General features: G+C 55.1%; 1 protein-coding gene across 4 annotated transcripts in view; it reads right to left on the minus strand.

Annotated features, from left to right (window-relative positions):
* USP36 (ubiquitin specific peptidase 36) overlaps positions 1-23,033 on the minus strand; it is a 40,108-nt gene that overhangs the window by 2,440 nt on the left and 14,635 nt on the right. For 3 of the 4 annotated variants that reach the window (XM_072781830.1, XM_072781829.1, XM_072781831.1), the window contains exons 6-20: positions 22,101-22,211; positions 21,327-21,429; positions 15,893-15,960; positions 15,336-15,406; positions 14,866-14,948; positions 13,979-14,090; positions 11,545-11,685; positions 10,326-10,426; positions 9,440-9,578; positions 6,887-7,570; positions 6,126-6,253; positions 3,656-4,231; positions 3,006-3,217; positions 994-1,095; positions 347-462 (exon numbers count right to left, since the gene is read on the minus strand). In XM_072781830.1, the coding sequence (XP_072637931.1) occupies positions 347-462; positions 994-1,095; positions 3,006-3,217; positions 3,656-4,231; positions 6,126-6,253; positions 6,887-7,570; positions 9,440-9,578; positions 10,326-10,426; positions 11,545-11,685; positions 13,979-14,090; positions 14,866-14,948; positions 15,336-15,406; positions 15,893-15,960; positions 21,327-21,429; positions 22,101-22,211 (2,747 nt within the window). The remainder of the gene's footprint in view (positions 1-346; positions 463-993; positions 1,096-3,005; positions 3,218-3,655; positions 4,232-6,125; positions 6,254-6,886; positions 7,571-9,439; positions 9,579-10,325; positions 10,427-11,544; positions 11,686-13,978; positions 14,091-14,865; positions 14,949-15,335; positions 15,407-15,892; positions 15,961-21,326; positions 21,430-22,100; positions 22,212-23,033) is intronic. The other variant, XM_072781832.1, reaches the window with a different exon arrangement.

Here is a 23,033-nt window from a genome sequence, read left to right on the forward strand (position 1 = left end):
CCTCCTGCCCCAGGTCGCCAGGGTCCCTAGTGAAGGCCTACTGGGTGGGGCCGCGGTTCTCGAATTGCTACGCAACAGGCTTACTCTTCCTAAGAGGGAGGAGTCCAACCCCCCGCCCCCACCTCCTAAGGAAGGAATAGAGCAACAGAGACAACCACCTCGTCTGTGGCCACACAACAGTCACAGGGGCCAGGCCGGCCTCTGAGCCCAGCAGCCCGCCTCGTCCTCGACCCCTTTACAATGTCACTGCCACTTCAAACTGCCCCAAAGGGTCCCGTCCTCCCTGCCCGGCCTTCAGCAGGGCCATGTGAGCGCCCTGCCACGCCAGCAGCAAGCGCACCCGTACCTTCCCTCGATCGAACTCCTCGTCCCAGTCGTCGATCACCGTGGCTGCGCGGGCCCATCTGCTGTCCTCAATGGCATCCTGGCTGACAGCCGACACCTCGCCGCCCCACGTCAACACTGTAACAGACCCGGGCGTCAGCACGGTCATGTACTCACTTCCAGAACAGCATCTACGATCCCCACAGGCCTACTCCTGACACGTTGAGCGTGTTCGAGCGGCACCCTCGGGTGAAGTGGGCACACAGAGAAGGACGAGGGCGGGCAGAGAGGTCCGTGTACAGGACACTCAGGGTCTGTCCCTTAAATTCAAATCTTGTTCACTCTGTGCCGCCAGCCCCCCGAGTTTAGCTGCTTTCAAACCCGCGCCCTCCCCGGAGAGACAAGGGTCCCATGTTCTTTGAGTCTGACGAAGTACAGCACGGGTGCCGGATGCTTCCCGTGCCCCCCCCCCCCCCCCCGGGAGGAGGCAGCACTCGGGACCCCACACAGCACACCCACCCGGGGGGCTGCTTCTGGACTTCGTGCGGTGGCAGTCAGGGAGCCCTGGGATGCCCGCGCCCCGTCCCGACCCACGGGTCCATCTGGGACCTTGGCGCTGCCCAAGGAACGAACCAGGGGAGGACAGAGGCCCAGTCTCGACACCAGTACCTTTCCTCCCGTAAGCTTTATCTGACGAATACTTGAGCAGTTCCTGGAGCACGTCGCACCCCCTCTCTCTGCTCCAGGGCCCAAGAGGAGCCGGAGCTGGCTCTGCAATCACAGACACGGACGGACGTTTGCCTCTAATGAGGTACTTGATTGCCTCCCGAGGAGCCACCATCCAATAACTCTTGGAAAAGCCTAAGAACCCAAGCCCCCGAAAGAAGGCTAAAAAGCCACACCTGGCAGTGTGTGCCCTTGGTGACGCAGGAAGGGCGACAATGAGCCTCAGAGGGGACCGGAGGGTACAACAAAGCACTACAGCTCCCAGGGAGGCTGACTCCCAGCTCTGTCCTGGAAGAGCCTGGCCACCAACAACAGCCGGATGGTGGCAGCGCGGACCACCCTGCTCAGGCTTCTAGAAACAGCCGCTGCCTGGTCCCCTCTAACCCCTCCAACTGCCACAACAGACTCCCCTCCCTCAACACAAGCCCAACCTTGCTCTCCTGGCCTCCAACTTATCAATGACCCCATGACCTCTGAGCTTGGCATCCCGAGTGCGATGCCCCATGGCCACTCCCTGCTGTCCACAGCACAGCCTGGCCCCGGGGCCACACAGAGCCACCACAACACTCTGTCCCTCGGCTGTCAATGCCCTTCACTGCGGAGCCAACTCTTTAGATATTCAGGACAGAGAGCAAACAGAGGAGGGGCGGGGGCCCCGGGACCCTAGCACCCGCCCCAGGCAGCGGGCTCCAAGGCCCAGCGGCATCTCCCCGTGTCTGTGAGCTAACAGAGCGAACCCCACGATCTCAGGACCACTGCCAGCTGCTCTGTTGCCACCTTTGTGCAGCCTTTCTTCTGATGTACTGGCCACCTTCCTCATTGCCCAGCCCTAGCATTTGTTTTTTCTTTTTCTTTTTTTAAGATTTTATTTATTTATTTCAGAAAGAGAAAAAGAGGAGGAGAGTGAGCACACAGGCAGGAGGGGCAGAGAGAGAGAGAGAGAGAGAGAATCCCAAGTAAACTCCAAGCCGAGCATGGAGCCTGATGTGGGGCTTGATCCCAGGACCCCGAGATCATGGCCTGAGCTGAAAACAAGTCAGACACAGAGACTGCACCACCTGGGCGACCAACACAAACCATGCCCAGCGGCCCGCTCACCCCCAGAAGCACTATCACAAGCAGATCCCCAGCTGCAGAGCAGAGCTCAGAGTCCATAGCCATGCTGGTCCCCTCCCAGGCAGGGCACCCTCTACCCTCCCCTTAATGGACACACAGTATCAGGAGAGCCCAGCTGAGCCCGACGGAAACAAGGACACAGAACCAGGAAAAGTCGCTAAGCCATGGGCACCAAGGGCCTGAGGACCCCAATAGCAAGTGGCCACGTTGTCTTCAGAAAGGCCCAACTAGGGCAGCCAGGTGGCTCAGGGGTTTAGGGTCACCTTCAGCCCTGGGCGTGATCCCAAGTTACCAGGATCAAGTCCCACATCCGGCTCCTTGCATGGAGCCTGCTTCTCCCTCTGCCTATGTCTCTGCCTCTCTCTCTCTCTCTCTGTGTCTCTCATGAATGAATAAATAAAATCTAAAAAAAAAAAAAAAAAAAAAGAAAGGCCCAACTATAGCAATAGGCAGAGGAAGGTTAAGTTCTGAACTCGATCCTTCAAGTTCACGAGTCTAGTCCTGGACAAAAACTTCTGGCTGGAGGGCCTGCGACTTCTCCCAAAAGGAAGAGCCTTGAATCAGAAGAAACCGTGTATTCCGAGAATACGCACACGTTCACGTGTCCCTGTGCCTTCTCTCAGAGCAGCTTCAGCTGACTGCACCCGGGGCGGGGGTGCCCACGGGGACAGACTTAGGGCCACAGTAAGAGGTCCGCATCCCTGCACTTCCCCTGGCACTACCCCCACCTCTAGACGTATGGCAGTCCTGTTCCCAGCCCTGCTCCTCGGGGCCCCCATGCAGGGCATACACTCACGCAGCCCCAGCCCCCGGCTCCCTTGTTCCCCGCAGGCGCGTACCTGCTCGGTCCCCGGGGCGCCGGCCGTTCACAGCCGGTGGGGGCGGGCTCCCAGGGATCGCAGAGCCCCTCTGCCTCTTGCTCGGGCAGGTGTCAGGGTGCTCGTTCTCTTCCACTTCCTGCCGTGACTCCTGTGGTCTGTTTTTCTTTTTCTTTTTCCTTGGAGATGCTACCGTGGCCTCCAGCTCGACGATGTCCAAGGGAGAGAAGGTCCTGGGAGTCAGAGTCAACAGTGAGCTCTGGGCAAGTAGGGGGTGGGAGTGGGGGTTCAGGTCCAGATACCCCAGGCCTCCCAACCGCATGGGCCTCAGGCCTGCAGCAGAGCCAGCCTGAGAAACAGCCCCAGACGCGAGCAGGACAAAGCATGCCAGTGGTCCAGGGCCACAGCATGCCCGAGACGTCAGAGCCAACTAGGGCAGGCGAGTCCTACAGGCCGGATCATGGGGCCGCAGCGCCTGCTGACCTGAGGGCACGTGACCACCCGCACGTGGGGCTGGCCATCTGCAAGGATGCCATCCACTCACCAGCCCATCCACTTAAAGACGGTCATGTCCCAGAAACCCGGCCAGTGCACTGGGTTTCCAAATGACCCAGCTGGGACGGACCGTGGTGCTGGTGGAAGTGCCGGGCTGCCCAGCTCCCAGCTCTCACCTGTGCCAAGGTGGGTTCTGCTGGAGGCGGTCTTCTGCACCGAGGCCCTCTGCTCCCCTCCGTCTCCTCTTCCTATTGCTCACGTGGTGGCTGTCGGTCACGCTCCCCACCTGCTGGCCATTCTCTTGCTGCCGTCCACCATTGTCCTCTAGTCTGTCGGCGGGCACCTCTGCCCGGGCCTCCTTGCTGCGCTCGAGACTCCAGGGCTGCTGCTGCATCTGCCCCTCCTGCAGGGGGGACACATCCACGGCCTCTGTGCGCTTCCTCTTCTTCCTTCTCCTCTTTGTCGGAGAGCCTGCCACTGCTGTGCACGTCTCTGAGCTCTGCCCCTGGTTCTCTCCCCTGCGGTTCCTTTTTCTCTTCTTACAGAGGCTTTGGGGGGACTTGCTGGCCTCTGGCAGCTGGTGTGGAGGGGCCTGGAAGTCCCCATTGACCTGAGGCGGGGGAGCAGGGGTGGAGGAGCAGCTCTGTGGGTCTGACGTCCCGGGAGGTCGGGGGCTACTGGACAGTGAAGCGGAGCGGGGACCAACGGGGAGCTTCAGGTGGCTGGATGGTCTGGGAGCAGGTGAAAGCGCCCTGTGGAGACATGCTGCTCTGAGGCATAGGCAGGCCCCTCCTGTCCGCCTCTAGCCCCCTGCCCATCCAGGTAAGGGCTTCCCACCATCCTCCCCTCTGTGAATCTCAGATACACGTAAATTACACGGAGTTAGAAATGACACAAGTGATAAAATTCAAATTCACTGAAAATCAAAACCTCTCTCTTTGTTTTCTATCGCCATGCAGTTCGAGGTATTTTTCCAAACTTGTATTATTGATCTTCTTTTTTGAAAGAAATTTGTTTTACAGAGAGTGAGCGAAAATGCACGTAAACAAGTGAGAGGAGGGGCAGAGGGAGAGAGGGAATCTCAAGCAAACTCCTTGCTGACCATGGAGCCCGATGCAGGACTCGATCTCACAACCCTGAGGTCACAACCTGAGCCAAAAATCAAGAGTTGGCCGCCCAAGTGACTGCGCCACCCAGGTGCCCCAACTAATGTTACTAATTTTCAACATAAATGTGTTAGCAGAGAAGCCTCTCTAAATTTGCCCACAAGCCTCAAGGTGTTGGCGCCTCTTAAGACGACACCTCAAGGTGTTGGCGCCAGGACGACAGCCTCTTAAGAAGGGTCAGTGCAGTTCTATACATCGTACGCAAGGATTCTCCTCTGATTCGGGGGCTCTGGAAAATCAGGGAAACGGACTTCGCAGCCGATCACGCAGCGAGACGAGGAAGGGGCCGGACCCGGAGCTCCATTAGGTTAGGCTCTCTGACCCACGTCTTGCCAGCGATGTGACCTTGCAAGAGTCAACCTTCTGCTCCGGGCTTCCCTCTTCTCATTGTGACCGAGCTACAATAACGGTGCCCTCAAAGGGCTATGGAATCAAACAGGACTAGTGTTACCTAAACCAGGACAGACGCCTGAATGGCCTGTACTACTTACTACACTACTTACTGTTTTCTAGGAAGTTTTAAAAAAGATTGTATGTCCAAAATGAAAAAAAAAAAAAAAAAGAAAACATAGCAAATACCTTCCACATTTAGGGATCTACCACGTGCAAAAATACTATGCTAGGTCCAGCCCGCACAGGACGGTGGCAGGGGCTACACAACAAGGTGGTGCAGCAGGCAGCACCCAAAGGAGTGGCCGGATGGTGGGGAGGACACATCGGGGCCTGGGGAAACCCCAAACCACCCAAACCACCTCCTGGCCTCGCCTAGCTTCCTTCCTCCCCCCTCCCCAGCTGATGAGGCCCCATCAGCCAGTGGGCGTCAGTAACTCAGCCGTGTGCCACCCAACACCCTAAGGGATATAAGCACCCCATGTCACGGGATGGGAGGTGGGTGTGTTGGGGAGCCCGAACAGAGCTCCCAGAGAACCACACGTCCCCGCTCTGGACGCCTGCCCAAAGCTCCGTAAGCCAGTGTGAGGGTTCAGCCAGGAGAGCCCATGCGGGGAGTCCCTGGGTGGGGCTAAGGAGTCAAAGAGCTCGGGGAGCACTGGTGGGAGATACAGAATGATACCGGCAGCAAGAAGACGCCCCTCAACGGGGTCACAGGTTTCTGAGCTCAAGCAGGGTCCTTCTGGGACTCCTGCCTTTCTCTTCTCCCATGGAATCCTGTCACAAGGCTGGGGAGGGATCCGCGGGCACGTCAGCACCCCGACACAGACACGGTGGAGGCACGGACAACGAAGACAAAAGTGAAAAGATCAGGACGGCAGAGACCAGACTGCCTCTGCCCAGCTGAAGCTCCTCCACCAGATGGAGAGGGAGAAAACAAGAAGTCGGTGCAGGATAGGCCCTGTACCTGTCCAGCTGCACACCACCGTCCATCCTGCAAGGCTGGAGACCGCACGCGTCTTCACCAGCCAAGCACACGCTAAGCACAGGGGAGGAGCGGCCGGCCTGGGGGCCTGCGCCCACGGCTCACCTGATTGCATGGACAGGCCAGGAGGCGGCGGCGACGGGGTGAGTGGTTTTCCTGGGGTAGGTGAGCTCGGACAGTGGTGAGAGGGGCGGACGGAGGTCATTGCCGGCTGCCCTCCGCAGGGTGCTGGCCTGCAGTTATTGACATAAATAAAAACTTGGTGGTCTAAAAGAGGTTGCCGTGAGTGAAGAGGGAAAATAAAAATAAAATAAAAAATAAGATAAAAAAAAATAAAAATGAAAGAGCCCAGAAAGAAGGATGAGGGGACAGAAGGAGAAAAAAACGGGGGGAGGTGGGGAAGGGGGGAATGGTAGAAGAAGAATCAGAAGTGTTTTTGGTTAGAAACAAAAAGGAAAAAAGGAAGGAAATTTAAACAAAAATCTCAGCACAACAATTACATCATCGAGCTTCGTGCTACACACAGAGGTGCCAGCCAGCCCGTGTCCTGCCCGCCCCCAGCACCTGCCCCATCTTCCCCTGGAGGCTTCTTTAGGAAGCCTCTTCTGTCTACGGACAAATATGGGCACCTGCCACCTTGCCCCGACCCCCAGCAGCCACAGTGTTACCCCATCAGGGCCTCCCAAACACCCGCCTTCGCCCCAGGACAGCCCTGTGTCATCCGCAAATGCCTGAGATGGCTTTGCTCCTCTGACCGGGGGAGCCCAAAGGCCCCAGCATAAGTGCTCGCACCCCCAGACTAAAGCCAAACCTGCTCCCTGAGCCCTACAGATGTACTTCCGGCGGGAAGACTCCCACACACCCACCTTCTTGGCAGAAAGGGCCAGTTTTTTGGCTGGTGGAGGAGACATGATGCTTGCGGGCTCGGTGGTGGCGTTGCTCAGGACAGGGGCCTTGGGCTTCACTGCCTTGGCGTCGTCTCCGTTCAGCAGTGCTCTGGAGTGGCCAGCAGCGGAAGAATGTGTTCCCTGAGAATCACCCAAGTGGGCAGCTCCGCTCTTGGGCGTCTGGGGGGCGTTGGCGGGGTCACTGCTGGCAGAGTGCTCTGGACTGGAGCTGCAGGAATCCCTCCCATCGAGCTCGGGGCTCGCGCCACCTGCCTTGGGCCCGTGCCCGTTGGCAGTCACTCGGGCTGGGAGCCTGGGTGAGGTAGAGAGAGCGGTACCCCTGCCGTCCCAGGAGCCCTGCCGGTGGCCCTCGCTCCTGCTGCCGCTCCCGTTGCTGGTACCATGGAACCCCTGAGAAGCTTTGCGTGATGGGGAGAGGTGCTGCAGGGGAGACGATTTCTTGACTTTCTTTCCAGGCTCATCCAGAATGGTTGGGGTGTGAGGGGGTGTCTTGGAGAGTCGGGGGGAAGGGGACCCCACGGGTGGCTTTGGAGGAACGTATCCATTCTGAGACTTTGGACCCGATACAGAGCCGTTCCTGGAAACAGGCACGCCAAGCTCTTCAGTGGCGGGAAGCTTCTTCACCGTCACAGGGTCTAGCCGCTGGGGGAGAGCAGAGCAGAGGACATGGTCACACCCAGGAGGGAGCACCGGCCGGTTCTCCCCCCGGGTCAGAGAACCTTCAGCCCAGGTGGGATTCAAGCCAGACTATCTAACGGACACACGGCCAAGACACTGCTGCTTCTTTGAGCCTTTTCAGTAACTTCATGAGTGGTGCACATGCGAGTGTATCTTTGAGCTCACCTCTACTGAAATTGGATGCTTCCCGTCAGGAGTGAAGAAATACAAACAAGTATAAAGGAAAAACCAATGCACCAGAGTTCCACCCACTGGCCAAGCAGAAGCACTGGAGAACTTGCTGGCACCCCGTCTGCTTGTCCCTGCTCTCCCCCCAGGTGTGCCCAGCTCCATCTGAAGCAGCTTCCTTATTCCTTTATTTCATATACAAAAATTCCAATCTTAGTTAATCCAATTTAAAATCTGTTTTCCTATGTTTTCTCTCTCTCTTTTTTTTTTTTTTTAAATACTTTATTTATTCATGAGAGACAGAGAGAGGCAGAAACACAGGCAGAGGGAGAAGCAGGCTCCATGCAGGGAGCCCGACGTGGGACTTGATCCCGGGACTCCAGGATCACGCCCTGGGCCAGAGGCAGGCACCAAACCACTGAGCCACCCAGGGATCCCCTGTTTTCTCTTTTATAAAGTCTTCTCTCTTCAGGAGGTTTACTGAGAATTAATTCACTTCTACTTTCCTCCAAGTTTTTTTTTTTTTTTCCTCCTTTTCCCCCTACATTTAAAAATAATTTATTCTTTACTTACATTCTTTCTAAAGAGAATACTCTTCCGCTGTACTATAAGACAAGCATTTAAGTTTCTGGAACTTACACAATGTTATTTAAAGTAAAATGGCTTTTGTGCGACTGTAGGGTGTGTGGAGTGTTATCTCTGTGATGTAAATATGTGTGGCCAGTGGCGTGGCCCCGTGGTATCGACTTCTGGTCTGGGCCACAGTGACGACCCCCTTGGCAACCAGGCCGTGGCTCTTCCTTGTCATGTCAATCCCAAAGCCTCTATTCCTCATACGTTGGCAGGGAAATGCAGATTTGCATAAAGGACTAAAGCCCTGCAGACTGTGAAGGTCCCGGCAGCCCGTGTTCCGATCTGCAGTCGGCAGAGGGGACTGGTCTGTTTTTGAGTTATAAACTGTGTTGTAGTAAGGAAATTGCTCACTACTTTGCTAGTAAAACTGACTTTTAGTAAAAAGTCCAAATGCACACAAAAACACCTTCCAACAAAAATAACTTGAAAATGAGGGTATTTCTTAACTGTTAATGTTTTACCACATTAGCTTTCTTGCTTGCTGGCTCCAAGCACTTATGTGCAAATGTGTACGCGTGGACATGTGACGGTTCTTTTCCTATCTGAATATATTTTAGATGTGATGTCCCTTTACTCCTAAATATGCCCGTGTACATTCCTAAGAAAAAGGACATCTTCTTAACCACAGCATAGAGATCAAAAGCAGGAAATTAGCGTTGCTAGAAATTGCCTACGTTTTTGGTACTGAATTGTGAGGATACAAAAACACTCTCCCCAGATGTTTCAGGCTGAGTAAGCTCGGGCGAGCCTGTCACTACACTTGGGCAACGGCAGCTGGTCTAGGACAGGGGCAGGGTGATGTACAGTCTGAGTCACTTGCTGGGTCAGGTTTTCTCATCACTGCCCCTCCTCCTCCCCCAATGTCAGCTCGTGACCAATTTAACAGAAAACATGGAGTACAACAGGGCACACTGAGCTCTCCTTCCGTCCGGCTGAATTCCTGAGCATGAAGAGGTTGGGAGCTCCACGGTCACCAGAGAGGCACAGGCAGGAAGATCTACTATATAAACACAGATTCTTTTAAATACGTACCTTTCCAATCAGTGGGGAGCAAACAGTTCCATTGCCAATGTTCTTCTTGAAGTGGTCTGGGACCAGCCCTGGACGGCCAGGAATAGAGGAGACGGTCCTGGAGAGGGAGCCGTCAGGACTCCTCTTAGAGCTTGGGATGCTGTTGAAGGAATAAAACCAGTCGGGGATCTCTCGATGAAGTCACAGAGGCATGACACAGAGAACCCCACCTGTCCTGGCGTGCTTCTCTGAACTCCCACCTTGCCCTTGCAACAACGTAGAGTGGTCATGTAGCCTCGGATACCTCCTCAGCGTAAACAGAGAGCCAACCAGAGTCAGAGCTCTACCAAGACTAGATTCTCACTGGCCCAGAAAGCCAACGAGAACCCTCAGTTGCTGCATCCAAATTCAGCAGAACATCTGTGCAGGAAGGAGCAAAAATGTCTCCATTCTCCACGTCCTCCAACCTCCTGCTCGGTGATAACTGGCCCCAAGAGAAGGTGCCCTGCTGCGGCCTCCACCCTCTGACAAGTTCCTTCACTGCCTACTGGGAGGGTGTGTTGGCCAGCGGACATCCAGACACAACACATCTACCTCGGGGCAACAATATGAAATAGCAGGTAACTTTCCCATTTATATTCAAAGTCACCGTAATGCGGAACAAGCAGATGGAATCCTGCTCTGACCTTCCCAGAGGCTCTGGCTGTTACTCAGCAGCCAGGCTGGCCTGGTCTAAAGGAGCCTTCCCTGTGGTCGCTCCCTCACGTGACCCGGACGAGAGCTGCTCTGCTCCCCTCCTGCGGAGCTCCCCATTGTGCCCAGACAGAAACAGGCCAGGGAAACCCCTTGGGGCAAGGGAAGGACAGAGGGAAAGAGCTCACAGGGGCAGGGGGCAGAAGTTACTCACCGCAAATAGAAAAGCAGGTAGGCCTGCTGGTTCAGAACCACCTTGATGTTGCTAGAATGGACCAAGGAATCGTTCATCTGGTACCACTGACCGTTGCTTGCCTGAAGCAGCACAGGGTGTGGCAAAAAAAACAAAAAACAAAACAAAACAAAAAAAACGGAACAATCAAGGTGTATCCCATAATCTTTAGTATTTATTTATTAACTAAAGATTTTATTTATTTATTTGTGATTAAGGTGCCCTTTAATCTTTATTTTTTATTTTTTATTATTATTATTTTTTATTTTTTAAATTTATTTTATTTTATTTATGATAGGCACACAGTGAGAGAGAGAGAGAGGCAGAGACACAGGCAGAGGGAGAAGCAGGCTCCATGCACTGGGAGCCCTACGTGGGACTCGATCCCGGGTCTCCAGGATCGCGCCCTGGGCCAAAGGCAGGTGCTAAACCACTGCGCCACCCAGGGATCCCTTATTATTATTTTTTAATCTTTAGTTTTTAAAACAGCAGATAAGGGACGCCTGGGTGGCTCAGCGGTTTGGCACCTCCCTTCGGCTCAGGGTGTGATCCTGGGGTCCCAGGATCGAGTCCCACATTGGGCTCCTTGCATGGAGCCTGCTTCTCCCTCTGCCTGCGTCTCTGCCTCTGTCTCTTATCTCTCATAAATAAAGTCTTTAAAGAAATTAAAAAAAAAAAAAACAAAACAAGAAATAAAACCTACTGTTAAAGGCCACATATACTCATATGCTAATTAACAATGATTTCATATTAATGCGTCTGATGCTTGTATGGCTATGAATAGGACTGCGAGGCATGCTTTGAACCCATGTTTCTTCCTGGGGCCCCAGAGACCTGAGCTTTCCCCTCTGAAGGGTATTCCGGGCCTGCCCAGTGCAGCATCTCCCACACTATCCAGCCTTCCCCAGCCCCCACCAGGATTCTAGGATAGAGCCCTGGAAGCAGGCCCCCTCCCATGTCCCGTCCAGGTACAAGGATGCTACAGCTCCCAGTGCGATGGGCTTTCACGTCCTCTCTGCCCTTCATTCCCTGAAGCAACAATAGGACCCGAACACAACTAGAAACAGGGCCACTCTCTGTGTACAAACGTTCTGCAGAGGCCACATTTGGAACTGTACCAACAGGCACTGCAAACCCGTGCCCACAGGGGGGAGAACGGCGCAGGAGGGGTGCAAACGCACCTCCACACGAAAGCACTGACCTTCACGTAGCAGTAGTAGTGCCCCGCGTGGCAGCTGTAGCCCGAGTGGACCAGGACAGCGTACAGACCGTACATGACAGGCTCGCCGTTGCTCTGGGACATATACGGACGGATATTCAGGAACTCCGGATAGCCTACATCCTGGAGGAAGAGCCAAGGACAGGGCAATGAGAATTCATCAGTGAGAGGAAGGGTCAATCCATCCTCTCCAGCCACAACCACATAAAATGCACGATTCTTTAGCTGGTCTTTGACAATCTGGGGGCGACCGGGCATGTGGCAACGCTGTGGCTAGAAGCCCCCTAGTCAAGGGTTAAATAGGAGGTAGAGAAGACCTTTTTCCAACTAACTGACATGAAACCCTATTTTATCATCCTGTCAAGTGATTCACAGTCTACTCCTATCTCTGCCCTGAATCCACGGCCACTCTCGCCCTGTGTGGGCCCCAAGTGTAAGACGAGAGGAACAGCTCACGCCCTCCCTACCACTGTAAGGAAACAAGAGCGACGACGCCTGGGTCCAGGTCCTCAGAGAAAAAGGTGCTCACTCCATGGAGCCAAAGGTCCCAGTACATCAAAACTACAGCTGTGTGGGTCAGGGCAAAGGTCAGGCCAGAATTTATTCCAAAATTTAACAATTTTTCATAGGGAAGGGAATTTTTTTTTTCCAGAAATCTCTGAATGGGAGGTTTATCTGCCTGTGTCTCTGCCTATACACACGAACTTAAAAAGAAAAAAAAAAAAGATGGATTTATTTGAGAGAGAGCCGGTGTGTGCACAGGGAGGGAGAAAGCAAGAGGGAGAAACTTTAGCATGTTTCTCGCTGAGCCTGGAGCCTGACGCAGAGCTTGATGTCTAGACCCTGAGACCAAGATCTGAGCTGAAACCAAGTCAGATGCTTAACCGGCTGCGCCACCTAGGGGCCCCTATACACGCTGACTCTAAAAATGGTGTAACTGATGTAGAGTGAACCGTAGAGCTCTCAGGTGCACAGCGGGACGTGTCTAGCAAATGTTTACTGACGGTAACCCATATTCCCATCAGGGCACAGACATCAACCCAGAAAGTCCCTCATGCCCCGGGGAACGGCTCCCCCTCCAATACCAATCAATTGGCTTTGCCTGTTCCTGAGCTTCCTCCAACCAGAGACACAGGGTGCATACTTGGTTGTCTCTGGCTTCTTTAGGTCAACGTTGTCGTGGCCCTGACCCTACACACCTTCTTCCTTCCCCTGACTCGAAGTCTCAACAGCTAATACAAAGAACAAGCTCGTGACCCCCAATCCAATCTTGCCAGATATGGGCAAGATCAAACAGACCAATGTTTTTCAAACTGTATTCCCACGGAAAATTAGTTCCAGGAGATACTAAGGTGAACCATGAGCTCTTCAGGGCAAAGCCACAATGATCTCATTTATCACTGACTGTGTCCCACCGACTTCCTGGTGCATTGCACGTGTGGTAAGATGTGAGTGCATTAAACGTTAGTAAGATAAATGAATGGACCTCAAACAATTAACTTTAGAAAATTCTTCACAATAAAGCTCCGTCTTAGAGATTTAAAATGCAACACAGCTTATTCATAAAGGCTCTGAGAAGGCCTGCAATTAAAAAGGACTGCTGAACTTCAGCTTAGCAGTTCTCAAACTCAGCTGAGCACAGAATGGTTTCAAAGTACAATACAGTTGTATGAAAAAAAATAATAAGAAAAACAATACAATTGTATGTTCAAAATACAGCATCTTGTAAGCACACAGCACAAACATTCTGCAGAACGCCAGTTTGGGAAATGCTGATGTAAGCAAGCCCCTATCACTGCCTGTGAGGAAGGTGAGAGACCGACAAGCGCCTTGCCCCAAACCACCTAAGTCGGCTCTAACCATTCTTATGCTAATGACAATTTCTGTTAAAAACCACCATTGTGCAGGGCGCCTGGTGGGCTTGGGTTGAGGGAGCATCTGACTCTTGATCTTGATCTTGGGTCAGGAGTTCAAGCCCCACGGGAGGGTACAGGTGACTTAAATAAGATGAAATAAAAGGCCATTATGCAAAAGTAAGTTTTTACCTTCCACAAAAGCCACGGTGCACAGCTGCACCATGTTAGCCACCAAACAGCACAGGGTGGATCAGAACCACTCAGAGAAGCGTTCCCCATGCTTGTTCTTTAAAAAAAAAACAAAAAACAAAAACAAAAAAAAAAACGCTTCTGTACCGGGAACAAGCCACGTACAGGCGGAGGGAGACAAAGAGAACCCAGGAAGACCATGGTTCTTGAACCTGACTGTGCGGGACAACCATTTAGGGATTCTGGAAAGACGCAGACTCCTGAGCACTGTCTTCCGGAGACTTTCAGCTGCTGGCTCTGGGGTAGAGCTGGGAACCTGTCTTCCTAAGGGCGGCCGACAATGCAGTCTGGACACCACGGCGAAGGCTCACCTTCGTGATCTTCCCCCCACTGAAGTTGGCAAAGCGCTTGAGGGAGAGAGTTAAGACGTTGGACGTCCTGTGGATGGTGAAGCGCTTGCTGGCTGGAACCTTCTTCTTGCATCTGTGAGGACGGTGAGCGGAAAAGGTGTCAGCTGGTGCTCCGAGGAACGCTGTGCTCAGGAGAGCTCACAAAACACTTGCTCTGTCACCACAGGGTCTCCTCTCCCCTCTCTTCCCGAGACACAGACCCCACCCCACGACTTAAGTGAAAGGGCAGCTGGTCCAGGGGACCAGGGGAAAGCTGGAGACTGTAAAGCAACAAGGAAGCTCTTTCCCCCAGAGGCCACTGAGTCAGATGCACGGGAAGCAGCCCTGGGAAACAGAAGGAGCACCTGTGGGCGGGCGGGAGATCACGGTGAGCAAGGCCGGAAGACCAGTGAGAGGGGAGAAGATGAAGGAAAGAAGACAGCCCCCAGGGCACGGACAAATTTACAGAGGGGGCAAAGGCAGCGTTTGGGCATGGGATAATAAATCTGAAAAGCTTAAGTAGGAAAAATATTCTTTAGTGGCTACAGCTTCTGAATGAATGACACAGGAGGTACCTCGCCCCACACCCCCGCTAAGTCTGACCTTCAGGAGACGCGCCACAGATACATGCGCTAAGGCTGCTGGCAACCACAGGAGGCGGGATGGCCCTGTGCTGTCACCTCCTCACCCTGTGCCGCTACCTCGGGGGCCCACCTCCTAGGGGAGGAGCCATCAGGGCACCCGCCAGGTGTGATGTAAATAGACGTCAGCCATCCCAACCCCAGCGAGCACCCCAGCGAGGCTGGCTACAGCGGGGGTCTCCCCGATGGCGTGGGGGTGTCTCGCTGCTGGGACAAAATCAAACTTACTTGGCACACATATAGGCATTCTCTCCACTCAGGACATCTGGTTTCACGAACAATTCCAGAGCACGCACGATATTAGCCGCTTGCTGAGGACAGAAACAGAGAGGGGCGTCACGCAGAAGAACAAGGGGTGGAAAGGAGCGGGGGAGCAGGCGGCGAAGCCAGCTCTGTGGGGCCCCGCCTGCACCCTGGGGCGCCCATGACCCGGCCCCGGCTGCAGCAACAGAGGGCTGCCCTCCCAGGCCTCGCATCTACGGTGTGCTCACCCCTCAGCCCCTCAGAACGCAAAGCTGCATTTCACCTCGTTTTAAACAAAAGGAAAGGGCACAGGGAAAAATGGTGGCCCCTACTTTAAGGCAGTAAGATTCCCCATACTTCGCTCCTTATCTACCTGGGTGACACGCCCTCACCGGGTTCCCCTCCAGCCTGCCCGTCCTAAGGCAAACACAACCCAGCGGAGCCATGTTCCCTACCCGGATCTCCAGTGCCACATCCAGGTAGGGGTCGTACGTGTCCGAGACGCTCTTGCACACCGAGCACTTCACTGCAACGGAACACACAGGCGGTGGGGCGGGTGCAGGTGCCCCCAGCGCACCACCCCAGGTCTCCAAGACCTAGCCAGCCCCGCGCAAACCCTGCCTCTGGAGAGAGCTCGCTGACGACCAGAGTTCACAAGGGAATGTCCGTCAAGCTCAGCGCCAGGCGGCCCAGCCCAGTGACGAGCCTCTGTCCCTGCCCACGGCCTAGACAGCCCCAGCCCCCAGCTGAAGGGCAAAGGCCACATGTGAGGAACTAAGGACTGAGAGGAAAGATAATGCCACCCTCCTCTACACGTGGACATTCTGCTCCAAACTTCCTCCTGGGAACAGTGTGCCCGTGGGCCATGGTGCGTTTCAGAGGAGGCTGGTGCCTTCATACCTCGCCCAGGTCTGCTCACCAGAAAGGGGCCCCACCTGGGCTCGAACTCCTGATCTTTCCTGGTTCATATTTTCATCCTTGACAAAGGGGTAGAGAAAACATCTTCACTTACCACGGGATCTGAGATAGCCTCCAAAAATCTGATGGACCAAAGTCGTCGCCTGCGTTTGACGATCCAACCTGGAAAGGAGGCCACAGCCTTCAAGAGAGGGACAGAAGGCAGCCCCTGCTCCATCCTCTCTGCTCCATCCTCCCCACTCCATCCTCCCCAGCCTAGTCCAGCCCAGCCCAGCATGCTCCTGGACATCCCAGCACCCCAGCGCAGATCTGAAAGGCTCGGCCTGCCTCTCCGTGGGCCCAGCTGTGCCACTTGCTCTGATGGGCGGGGGCCACTCCCCACAACAGCCACCCCAGTCCTTCAAGACCGCATCCTCCCTGCAGGCACTTCACCCCCCACCTCGCAGGAAACCAGAGGCCAGAGAAATACTCCTAGTGCCCATGCAGTCCCATTGGTGGGGCGCCCTGCCCTCACCCCCCAGCTCATTGTGCTTCAGTCCTGGACCGGATGTCCTCAGCCTATGCTTCTTATCTGAAGAGGGGGAGCAAGTGGGACAGAGCCCCACCTCCGTATCTTTCGGCAGGACAGCAGTGGGCTCCAGGGTCGGGAGGGGCTGTACTCAATCCCCCCACCCCGTTTACCCGCCAGGATCTGAGGCTCCCCCACCCCCCCCAGTGCTGCTCACTGCCCCACAGAGCAGGTAAAAAGAGCATCTGCGCCCACAGCTGTTCATGTGACCAAGACTCTGGAAACAACACCCTGACTCTAGCCTCCGCTCCTGTATCTGCCTGCAACCCCCTGAATCTGGCTCCCACTCCCTGGAACTGCTCTCCTCAGAGTCACCAAGACCCTGGGACACAAATCCATTCGACAGTGGTCTTTGTGCAGGAACACGACAGCCCTGGACGAGCAGCTGCTCCTTCACGGGCCCGTTCCCCCTCCACAGGCACGTCTCCTGCGCCCCAGCTCTGCAGACGCCTCCCCTGACTCCCAGAGTTTTGGGCCGGGCACTAGACGGTGCCGCCTCGCAGCGCTCTCCTCTCTGCCCCCTGCACACGCCCCATGGCGCCCTGCACTGGGCCCCTGGGCAGTGTGGACCGGCCACAGCAGCGCTGCCCAGACTCCAGGAGCTCACTGGGGAGCGGGACTCCATGTGGTGAGGACACCACCAGGGCACATTTTCATTTTGCAAAATTAGGAAATGAAAAGCTAACTACCACCATGTACTCTCACCATCGTTCATCAAGAGGGGGGAGCTTTCAACTCCCCACACCATCGAGGACGTCCTCTTAGCTCAAACTGGAAGCCTGTGGCCAGGCACACATGACGGTGGCTGCTAAGGTCCAGGGGGCCCTGGCCCCGCACTGGGCCCGTGAGAAGGAGGAGCAAACACCTGCACAGAACCCTCTCCCGGGGCGCCTGAGGCCAAGCAAGCTCAGACCTCAAACCAGCCCCAAGTGGGAGGCAGAGCCAGATTCCAGCAAGTCGTCTTCCGTGCTCCTGCCAGAGCCTTGTTGGAGATGAAGGCCAGTCTGGAGAATGCGAAGGGAGAGCCCGGGCAGCAGAGGCGGCCTGGCAGCAAGAGGAGCCCGCAGGAAGCGAGGCTGGGAGGCGGGCGGGCTCCGCAGCAGACAGCGGTGGGAAGGGCGCAGAAGCAGAGGGGAGAGCGCAGGGTCCTGAGACACACACGCCACGCTGGGGCCTTCCAGCGCTCGGCTCCGGGACAGAAGGCGCGGCTCACGGCACCCCGGATGGGCAGCCACACGGAGCAGCAGGCCCAGGGCAGTGCGGAAGCAGCCTCAGTCCTGCACGGGCGCTGCCGGAGGAAAACCCTGAACGAGAATCACCTCGTCTGACGATGAGCCCCCAGAAAACGAGTACAAGGGAGATGAATAGAGCAATACGAAATTGCAGGCTGAACTAAAGATCCTCAAACAAGTGTCTGGGGAGAGAGAAGATCACCGTAAGAAGTTCTGCAACTAAAAATAAAAAAGAGCCAACAGAGACATTCAGCTGATGTGGAGGGAAGAAACGAAATCACATCAGGGATGAGGCAGGAATTGCAAGAGCGACAGAGAGGAGGTTCACTGACAGGCGGCCAGGGCACGACAAGGCGGGACAGCAGCCGAGGGGAGATCAGGTAAAGAAAGAGCCGCTGAGACCGACGAGGTGGTCCAGTGGGAGACCTCCAGTGACTGGAGACCCTGACCGAGGAAAACATGAACCAACCCCCCTGCGTGCTCTGGAGGCAGCAGAGAGTCACCACGGCCAGCGGATGGAGGCTCGGCGCACACCCCACGGGCACCTGGTGGCACGACATGCCGATGGGCAGCGTCTGCCTAGTTCATCACTGCAAATTCTCAAGCCAGGATATCCAAGCTGAGCTGATGCACAAGTGATGGTGCGTGGGTACTACGCGCCCGCTGCCTACGGCTGAGGCTTGTGCCCATAGAAACGGGTTTCCGCGCAGATGATGCCAGAGTCCACGCGTGCCACAGATTCACCCTCTCAGCATCACTGAGCATCTAGCAAGACTGACCGACAACAACCAGTTCTAAAAGTGTTCCTCGTGAAACCATAGGACTTTTTTTCTTTTTAAAGATTTTATTTATTCAAGAGAGAAAGAGAGAAAATGCAAACACAAACAGGAGGAGAGGCAGCGGCAGAGAGGGAAGCAGACTCCCCACTGAGCAGGGAGCCCGATGCAGGGCTCGATCCCAGAACCCTGAGATCATGACCTGAGCTGCAGGCAGATGCTTCACTGACTGAACCACCCAGGTGCCCCCAAATCATCAGACATTAAAGAGCAGAAAAAGATCCTGAATCCTCTAGGGTAAGGTCCTTGCAAGGTCAAGAGGGAGGGACTAGCTTCAGGCTCCCAGAAACGCAGCGAAGCCCAGACAGGAGGACAGGCCGCTCTGGGCTTACTTAACAGGGAAAGACTGAACCAAAGGTGGGGATGAATGGGGAAGGAGATCACAGAAATCTTTATATCCCAACAAGGTAGGAAATAATGCACCTGCGAGTTGGGTGAGAGAAGAGGGAAGGAGGGAGGAGGGACCGGGTGGCACTGAACACTGCCAGACTGAACCGCGCTCCAGGAGAGCAGCAAGGCGTTTGCAAGGGCACGTGCAGCACCGTCACTGGACGGAGGTACAGGCCTTCCGAGCTACCAGACGAAAGCTCAAAAATTAATGAGCAAAGTTTGGAAAGTGAGGGAGAAACAGCACACGAGCCGTGTGTGATAACCCTAAATCTCAGGGTCACAGCTGGGTCAGCAAGTCAAGACCAAACCTCAGTCGTAACAATAAATGTGAAGTGGCTGAACTGGCCTGTGAAAGAATCGGGCTTTTGGCAAAGATACGATGGCCGTGGGCCCCGTGAGCACAGCCACGTTTACAGGGTGACCACTGCAGGAGGCACGGGAGGCCGGAGCTCACCAGTAACGGGAGACGAACCCCACGGTCCTGGTGCAGACCGAGGTGGGAGGAAGCGAGCATAGCAGGCGTGCATATAGACGCACCTCGAGCCGCCCCAAGCCACCCCCGGGAAGTGCCACGAGGTAGAAATACTATAAATGCTCTCTGCTCACAAGCTTTTTAACAAAACCAAAGGAAAAAAAAAGTCACTTCCACCTGCATATCAAATTCAGTAATTGAGCTAATGCAACTCTTATTTTTTCTCATTTCACTAAGCAGCGACGTCTTTCCCACAGACGGCCCGGGGAAAGCATCCGACAACCCCCTGCACTGATGCCAGCCACACCTGGCGCATCAGACATCAGACGCACTTGTCTTCCCAACGACACATGGCCACTTCTGGGCCCTGAACCGAGAGAGGCTCACTGCCGCCCACCCTGCCGCCCAGACCACAAACCTGGGCTCCTCCCGGCCCCCCAGCCCAAACCCTGAACTTCCATCCATCCTACCTGCCAGCCCATCCCTCCTGGACTCTCTCTCCCACCTCTGGAGAGTCCGGGTGATGAAGCTGACAGGGTGTCAGAGTCCGCGGCTGTCCTAAAACCTCCCAGGTGATTCCACCCTGTGATCAGGGCTGGGAAGTGCTGCGGGGCACGTGCCATACCCACCTGCATGGCAGGGAGGCCACAGCCTCCACCACCTCTGCAGGCCTCCTCCCTCCCGTAACTGGAGCCTTGGGTGACCCCTCCTAGGAAGCCAGCTGAGGGAAAGGGCACAGCAGGATCCTCCTGGGAATGGCTCCCACGGGCTCCCTCCACAACAGCCCTTAATACATGACCTTGTAGACACTGGCCAGTATCTGCCTTCCCCTCCCTCTGAGCTCCTCCAACTCGAGGAAGTACCCAGAGCTAACACAGTGCCTGGCACACAGGAGGCATCAGCAGAGAGCTCAGCTGTGGGGTGGGGAGATGCACAGAGGGCAGAGCCAGCGTCTGCCTGCCTGCAGGGAGGGAAGGGGGAGAGCATGGGACCACACCGCACATCTCTGCACAGCAAGGGACAAATGCCAGAGGGACACATGAAAAGTTTTCTCGGGGTTTAAAAAGAATCTCATCCGCTGATCAGAGGTTTCTCATGATCATTGCTATAACTGAACTTTGCCAAAGGATGTTCTGGGTGTTTCTTAAGCTGTTTAAGAGGGATTCCCAGAGTCCAGGACTTTGTTCTAACCTAAGCCCAGGCCACAGCCTCAGAACAGGGAGTGTTTTTGGTCTCTATCCTTTTTTTAAAAGATTTTATTTATTTATTCATGAGAGACACACATAGAGAGAGGCAGAGACCCAGGCAGAGGGAGAGGCAGGCCCCATGCAGGGAGCCCGACGTGGGACTCAATCCCTGAACTCCAGGATCACGCCTTGAGCCGAAAGCAGAGCCCAACTGCTGAGCCACCCAGGCGTCCCTCGGCTTCTTCCCTTTTGTCTGAACCCAGGAGTCAGCAGTACAGAAACACCCCTGGCTGTAACTGTTCCACAGAAGGGAAGACACGGCATGAAGTCAGCAATCTGTCACGGGTGTTTGTCTCTGCTTTCAAATTTAAAATGAAGAAATCCTTAATTATGCAGAATAAAACCTCAAAAATTATAAAATGTCCCTGCATGCTTTCAAGTTCTTTCATAAAGATGTTGGAATTCCTACCACCCCATCCTCTGTATCAGAATAATGAGGTGATTTTTAAAAAACGGGGAGAGTCCAGGACAATAGCCGAAGGCCGTCAGAAAGATCTGCCAAAGCATCTTCCCTGCAGCAAGCTGCTAGGACAGGGCTCCCCCCACAACCGCCTGGCCCTGCCAAGCCTCGGGGGTGAGGAGGGTGTGCGGGGGAGGCCCCGCCCCAGGAAGCCGCGCAGCCCCGCATCTGACTTTCAGCAGGTCCAGGCCCGGACACAAGTATCCACAGGGAACACCTGGGGGAACAGAGGTGGCTGCCTCTTCAGCGACAGGCTTCCGCACGGCTCGGCGGCCGCCTCCACGGTAGCCCCTCAGGGAAGGTGGGTGAAGGGAAGCACGTACTTGGCACAGCCGTTCAAACAGGCCTTTTGCATGGCGTCGATGGTGTACCGGAGAAACTCGTGCGCATCCTCTTGGTTCCCAAAGCGGAAATGCCGGGCAATCTCTAAAGAAAGAGCGAGGCGTCAGACTGGCAGGGAAGAGCTCGTGCCTTCTCCCCCATAACCCACCGCAGGACCCCACCCCTGCCATCCCGAGGATAAGTGGCAAGTGAGGGAACCCTCAGCATACACCGCGTGTCCCAACCCCAAGGCTTCACGGCAAGCATCCGCTCGACGAGAACTGAGGGCCTGTACTCTGCACACTTAACAGAAAAGCACAAATGCCACAGAATGTGAAACCCACTGATGACCAAGTTTTCCAGGAGCCAGCACAGAGCACAGGCTGGTCACAAGGATGCCACACAAGGTTTCAGAAACCAGCTGACCCATCTCTTCTACCAAGTGAAATCGGGGCTAACCTGTCCCGTGATGTTCAGAAGAGCCCCGGCCTCACCTTCCTTCTGGAGACACAGCCCCTGCCCCCCAACTGGCCCGAGCCTCCCCATTCTCCAAAGCGGAGGTCAGCACACACACGCCACTCCACGAAGCCCTCCCCGCGGACTCTGACCCACACCAGCCTCCCACAGTCTGCATCACTACATGTCCCGAAGGGCTGTTACGTGGGGTCTCAGCACTCCTGTGGCCTCATTCCTGACTCCTCCCTGTGCCCCCGGCCCCCCCAGCACCCACCGCAGACTAGGGTTCAGCTGCCATCCAGTCAGGAATTGACTCTTACTTTTCAGGTCTCGGATGAAGGAGACGGGTTTGATGGCATTGCCACTGTTGGCGAAGGCCTGGACCATGTGGTTCTGCATGACGCACAGCATGCAGAAGCTGCCCTGGTGACCTGCACATGGGACGAAGCAGTTTTTGTACAGTGAGAGCTCCCCAGACATTCTCGACACCCCCACTCCCACACAGCACAGGGACCGGCTGAGCCACTGAGGTCCCCCCCAACACTCGCCCCACTACCCTGGGTTCACAGCTGTTCACCTATGAGATCTTTCCATGTTCCTTTGGTGCTCTTTACTAGTAAGGAGAGTCGTTAAGTCTAATTTCCGTTACGAAGTTTAAAATAATGTTTTCTCAAACTCCTAAGCTGGATCACGCGGTCAATAAGCGGGAATGTTTTAGGGCTTCCTGACAATCCTGAGTGTGCTCCTCAAATGTGGGACCCTTTGCTCTTGCTTCTAGGAAATGCCTCGCTGCCATCTCTCAAGGCCTGGCAAGCTTCTTGCACACAGGCCCACGAGGTATATGCGGCCCTGGGAGCCGTCCAGTCTACGGCGACGTGGCTCTGCCTCCGGAGAACACAGGCAGCCCACACCACGCAGCCACGGACAATACAGAAACGGGTGGGCCGGGTTCCAACAGAACTTGATCTACACAACACGCTGTGGTCTGCCAACCCTGCTCTGTATGAAACTCTTTGTTGCTCCTTGGGCAGCTGGATGGTGGTGCGTGTTAACCTTTATTGCAAATTATGAGATCTTTGACATGCAAAGAGAACTACAAAGCCTATACCACACGGCTCCAGCCCATCTGGGGTGTTTTAAAAGTAAAATGCTGCCGTGACAGTGAGGTCGCTGTCGCTGCACTGCCCACGTACCCTCATCGGAGGAAGCATTCTCCTAACTAGGTCACGACTACTCCCGTTAGTTCCTGCACC

This window comes from Canis lupus, chromosome 16 (assembly GCF_048164855.1).
Source record: "Canis lupus baileyi chromosome 16, mCanLup2.hap1, whole genome shotgun sequence".
NCBI lineage: Eukaryota > Metazoa > Chordata > Mammalia > Carnivora > Canidae > Canis > Canis lupus.